We start from the raw sequence: 5,952 nt of genomic DNA on the forward strand, positions 1-5,952 counted from the left end.
CTGGCACCACAGCCCAGAACATGTGTAAAAATACCCAATAAGTCTAAAAGGACAGAACAAGAGACTAGAATAGGGAAACAACAGACAAAGGAGAGGATAGTGGGAATATTGAATCTTAGGTGAAAGTTTCAGTTAGTTTGCTGTCATCTTTGGTCCATCTGGGGCCCGGATGGCTTGAAAAATCCACAAAGCAGATGAAGTATGGAAATTGGGGACACTTAAGATCCTGACATTGTCAGTGTCTGTAATCCTGTCTCCAGACTGCTGAGGGGGCCATCATTCCCATTCCCATTGATCTGACCTATTCAAATAGTTTCTGACACCACAGACATCAGTCTTTTTGTTTCCAGGAATTCCTAATCTATTGTTTGTCCAGTAGTCAGGTTTTTCTTTAGACTGAAGCATGACAGCTAAATGACTTTCAAACACAGTTCATTCAACTCCTTTGACTCCAGCTCATGCCTGGTTTTAACAGGTATTTTATGTACTTAGCAAACGATCATATCCATTTGTATCTTTGGCCCGATGTGGCCAAAGCCTTTTGCAAAATGTTTGTAAGAGCTCCAGAATTACAGTCCTTGATGTGGCAGCGTTGAACTCTGAGTTTACTAGGGGGCATGTCTTGTCTTAGGCTTTTGGGAATATTCAGCCTTTCAGTTACAGTGGCTTGGGGTGCAGACCCTCTTGCCTCTATGCTTGCTTTATGTACTATTAATCCTTAGGATTCTTGTGGTTGCTAGGAATTCACTTGCGTCTCCACCCTTCATTTGGAGAAGAAACTATCACAGTTCAACCCTTTATGTATTTCTTCACAGGAGACCAACCTGGAGCAGATCTGGGGCCTCTGATCACTCCTCAAGCCAAAGAACGAGTCTGTAATTTGGTTGAGAAAGGAGTGAAAGAAGGGGCTACCCTGCTCCTGGATGGACGAAACATCAGAGTGAAGGGCTTTGAGAACGGCAACTTTGTTGGACCCACTATCCTTGGCAAGGTCAAGGTGAGATACCCCCACTGTTGATTACTTCAGACAGAGAAATGAGGCATATCAGATATTCAGTAGGAAGAATGGCATTTGTTCTGGTGAACACAGCTGGGGATGATCCTGTGGACTTTTAGCCGTGCAGGGGCCAGTGATAAACTGCTGCTTCACCTTCTACATTTGAGAACTGTGGCCTGTCCCATGTGTTTGTTGAGAAATTCAGAGTGGCTAAGGTTCCACCCTGGGAATGTCCTAAAATCTGGATTAGAGAATAGGTAGGCAGATTGTGGTTGGATTGAAGGACAGATGCAGATAATGATGGAAAATTGGGTGAGTAAAAATTGATGCAAATAGTTAATTGCCCAAGCACTATTCCTCATGGGCTGGAACATTGGCTGGTGAACCACAGGTTCATTTGACTTGGACTTTCTGTTTTTTCTGTCTTGGCAGCCAAGCATGACTTGCTATAAAGAGGAAATCTTTGGGCCAGTTTTAGTGGTTCTGGAAGCAGATACTCTGGAGGAGGCAATCGAGATAGTAAACAGGAACCCCTATGGGAATGGAACTGCCATCTTCACTGCCAATGGAGCAACTGCCCGGAAATACTCCCACTTGGTGGATGTGGGACAGGTGCGTATAAGTCTGAATTATCCTGGTCAGTGCTTACTATTAACATGGGGCAGGCAGCCAGCCCTGGTGACTGATTAGATAATACCCTATGGTCTCATATTTAAGAAAACTGGACATAGTGTCTTGCAGCAGAGGAGTAGAAGCTGTTTTGCTCTTCTTGCTGCACTTCAGTGTTTGTTCAAACATGGTATCTTTTTGCTGATATAGGTGGGTGTAAATGTTCCAATTCCAGTGCCACTCCCAATGTTTTCCTTCACCGGCTCTCGTGGTTCATTCAGAGGGGACACCAATTTCTATGGCAAACAGGTAACTAATCAAATTAAGGAAAACAGTGTATTTAATTGTTCTTAGAGTCTAGTGCATGAAGCTATGTGGTGGAGGAGGAGGCCATCAGGGTGTATTCTAATAAGGTAGAAGTTGGGGAGGGAGGATGAAGCAGCATGCCTTCTGGGAGGGTCAAATACATCCAGCCAGTGGGGAGAGGGCAGCATTAGTGTCAGTAGTGGAGGCCTCCATATTCTGAGGGTGTAGCAGAAGCTCCTCTAGCACTGGTTTGCAGGAGTCTGAAGGCCACATGTATGACCTTTGTTCCTCTTCATTTTTCAGGGGGTGCAATTCTACACGCAGATGAAGACCATCATCTCCCAATGGAAAGAGGAAGATGCCACAGTTACCAAGCCTGCAGTAGTCATGCCAACCATGGGGAACTAAACCAGCCTGTACAGATGCTTTCCATAGTGCCCCTCATCCATGGTACAGACTCCTTCAAGCTCTGTCCTGACTGGGAACGTTTCCTTGCAAACAGAAAGCCGTGTTCTCTCCAGGTCCTCCATTTCTGTTTTGAGTAGACAAGCTCTTTACGTAATGGCACAATCACGTGTTTTGAGCTTAATCTGCTCAAAACTGCTGAGTTTCTCCCCTAAACCTTTCCCAGAGTGAAAGGGCAGATGGAGAGATTGATCTCAATTTATCTTTTTCCCTCAAACTCCTCTGAACACCTCTGCCCAGGTTTCATTTTCTACTGCATATCTTTAGACCCAGTGACTCATTACCAGCTATATGTTGCTGAAGCTCTATCCACATCCTGGTCTTATGTGTTAAGATCCAAATCTGCCTTATTTTGGGACATGCTGAGTGCCAAAGAAATGGCTTTTTCATTGCATGAAGGTAGCGGATTCGGGAGTTTCTCTGACTTGACATTTTGAAGGCTTTAACCCTTTTACCCATTAAACAGCTTCCAAGATTCTTGGGAACAGACTGCTTTAAGGGTTTAGAGTGATGTCTTCTGGGGTGGTAGTTTGAAGGTCAAGGAGGTTCCTAAGAGAAGTAGAATGAATTCCAGTCAGTGAGTCCCACAGTTTGGAAACTGTGACCCTCATGATGCCTATTCATTTTAATTCTCAACTCTTATATCTGAAAACACTAGTAAGGTGCTTTTCACTGTAACAGAAATGTGCCTACATATACTGTCATGGACTGAAACCAGGGAAACAAAAGCATAGCAATGTTTATGCCTGGTTAATGTTACTGGAGCCTTGTGCGGAAAAGGCAGAACTAGAAGGAAGAATGCACCTCCTTCCTCAAAGCAACCAGGCTCATTTTCTTAGTTTCTTTTCATAACGCAGGTTTGTATTGCTACTGCCTACTGCTTTAGTTACTGTCATAAATGCTCATATTATCTGCAAGTGGACAATACTCCCCAGTGCTAAAGCAGGTAAGGAAGTTCTGTGAGTCCATGGGATAAAGTTCTGTGTTTGGAGCTGTGGTCCCGGGTTCCATCTCCCAAGAAGGGGTCACTTAGTTGGTGTCTAATGCAATCCTTGAGTGGTTATAGAAAGGTCCTGCAATGAGGTAGGAGGAAGGGTAATGTTCACTTGGACTCAGTCCAGTCAACAGTGACGTGCAGAAAGTTTGTTTCTGCAGCTGTGGAAAGTCAAGCAAATATGCTGATTCTAATCATGATTTGTTGATCTAATCCAGGGGTGGCAAACTCACTTGGGGTCTTGAGCTGGACCCAAGTTGTGGGTCTCATTGTGGACCAGATCCAGTGGGTACTATGGCCACTAGTATGGGAGGAGTTTGACTAGCAGCGACAGGGGGCCTGGCAGTGGTCAATCCAGGGGAAAGGCACCTAGCCAAGCTCGCTGTCAGAAGCCATAGCCATCAGTGCCAAAGGGCCCCAAATTCTGTGGCAGGCTATACCCCCCACAACTTCTGGTAGCTTGCTGGTAAGCCTGTGGCCCAGACAGAACAACTCCATGGGCCAGATCCAACCCATAGGCTGTGTATTTGACACCCTGGTCTAATTAAATAAACAATATGAGCACTTTGTATTCTGTCTTCTGATAATGATGCCTTTTGTAACTGACAACTGCCTGACTTCAGTACAACTATTGTGAAGCCGCTAATATTTGTATCTTATTTTCTCTGTTATATCTTAGAGGAAAATTCTCACATTCTTCAATTTGATTATGAATAAAATTGCTAATAAATTTCTTCAGGCAATGACCCTGGTTTGCCATGAGATGCTGTTGACATGTCATTGATTTGCCCCTTGAAATAGGTTCCATTGTTCCTGTAACTAAATCTGCTTGGACCTAAGTCAGTTCATTGTTTTACACAGCTCAATACTGCAAGGAAGGCCCTTCAGCTGGTTCCTATACATATCACTTTATTCCAAAAGCTCTTTAGGCTTATACAAATTCATTTATTCCAGAATAGAAAGATACCATCTTCAAAAAATAATGACGTGCCCTATATTGCGGTATCACAGCTTTTACCTTAAACTCTGTAGCAGGAGCCTGAGGTAATCCTAACTACCAACAGACCTTGGGCCAGAGGAAGAATAAAAAAAGTTTTATTTTAAAAAGGGTAAAAACACTTTATAAGTTTACAGTGACCTTTCAGGTTGGATTCAGAGAAGCAGTCAAACCGACACTATAAGAGAATCAGGATACAATCTCAGCCTCAGCATCACTCCAATTGCATAAGAGAAGTCCCAGAAGAAAATTAATGTCAGGCAACAGCTGTGATGGTTCTGATGGCTTGTTCTTTTAGTGTGTGATGCTTTACTCTCCCTTCTGTGCTGTTACCATTCGAATATCTGGAAGGGCTGTTGCATGAGAGGTGGACTCTGACAGTGGAGCCTGCTGTGTAATGAAGGTCTGGCTGGAGGCAGTGTTCTCTGGGCTGCAACAGTAAAGCATAGCAGATGAGTCAGCAATGACAGAGTCCTATACACCTTTACCGGCTTGTGGATCAATGTCTCTGATAAGGTGTACATTTATTCTGAATCACTTCAGTTCCCTTTCTTACTCAGGATAGTTGATTTGACTCCTGTGTTAGCTCATTACATTAAAGTGCTTAACAAATCCCATTCTTTCATTTACAAAATCTAAAATCTGTCTCTTCCCATGGTGAAAACAGCTTTATTATCAAGGCTCTATTTTGCCTAGAGAAGCAACTTCTTTCCTGCATCTCCAAGTTATTCGCCTAAATGGTTTGGTCTGTCTGGGTGTGTCTACATGTTCATTAATGTGCTGTAATTACAGCGCATTAAGTTTAGTACCTATAATGACTAGTACTAACTTAATGTGCATTAGATGAACATTTTTGAGGGGTTTATTTGTTTTTTGTGATGCTACTGCACATTAGACTAAATCTAATGCGCATTAGCACTCAGCATGGGGTTTGCCCACCACACTAATGCGCAACAGAATTAGTCTGTGCATTAAGCATCTTGTGTAAATTCGCTTTCATTTCCTACTTTTGTCTGTTTTCTTCAGTGCCGGTCCCCACAATTGAACCTCATACCCTTCCTTGTTTCAAGAAGCTGCTGCCTTTCCTTGCAAAATGAAAGAGGTCTGGCCTAAAGGAAATAAGTCACTGCTTCTCTGAATTGTACCTGGCTGTGTGGTATCCATCAATATGAAATTGTAAGTTGCAGGGAACTGTGGTGTACAACAACTTGCATACTCAAAGTGCTCTGTGCTAATACACAAGACACCCATTTTTTCAAGTGCCAATGATAAATTGGTACCTACTTGCCTTGGAAAATAATACAACCAGGTGTATGGTTGTATCATGCCTGAATCTATGAAAACTAGACTCCAAATGCAATAGGAATTGGTCCTTTTTTCGCACTTCCAGCGGTAACGCTGAACTGAGAAAGTGAGAGGAAGGAAAATTTTGTATATGTATCTAGAGCATCTAGAGTGGGTTTTATACATTTAAATAAAACAAGGCTCTAGCCCTGAGGTGCTTTGACTAGAGTGTCCTTTTAACCAACTAGAAGACTGAATTCCTCAGGGACTGTGAGCAGGAGACAGACTCCTACTGCCAGG

At 43.1% G+C, this 5,952-nt stretch overlaps 2 protein-coding genes across 3 annotated transcripts in view; one reads left to right on the forward strand and one right to left on the reverse strand.

The window, feature by feature from the left end:
* Positions 1-4,114, forward strand: part of ALDH6A1 (aldehyde dehydrogenase 6 family member A1) — a 25,219-nt gene extending 21,105 nt beyond the window's left edge. Inside the window, exons 9-12 of the mRNA XM_019518840.1 lie at positions 816-997; positions 1,430-1,609; positions 1,817-1,915; positions 2,216-4,114. Of these exons, the coding sequence (XP_019374385.1) occupies positions 816-997; positions 1,430-1,609; positions 1,817-1,915; positions 2,216-2,320 (566 nt within the window). The 3' untranslated portion in view covers positions 2,321-4,114. The remainder of the gene's footprint in view (positions 1-815; positions 998-1,429; positions 1,610-1,816; positions 1,916-2,215) is intronic.
* Positions 4,115-4,449: 335 nt separating this feature from the next.
* BBOF1 (basal body orientation factor 1) overlaps positions 4,450-5,952 on the reverse strand; it is a 17,192-nt gene continuing 15,689 nt past the window's right edge. For both annotated transcript variants that reach the window (XM_019518841.1, XM_019518842.1), the window contains one exon: positions 4,450-4,798. In XM_019518841.1, coding sequence (XP_019374386.1) covers positions 4,678-4,798 — 121 coding nt within the window. In that variant the 3' untranslated portion in view covers positions 4,450-4,677. The remainder of the gene's footprint in view (positions 4,799-5,952) is intronic.

The sequence above is a fragment of the Gavialis gangeticus genome, unplaced genomic scaffold (assembly GCF_001723915.1).
Source record: "Gavialis gangeticus isolate Ggan-Ray unplaced genomic scaffold, GavGan_comp1, whole genome shotgun sequence".
Classification (NCBI taxonomy): domain Eukaryota; kingdom Metazoa; phylum Chordata; order Crocodylia; family Gavialidae; genus Gavialis; species Gavialis gangeticus.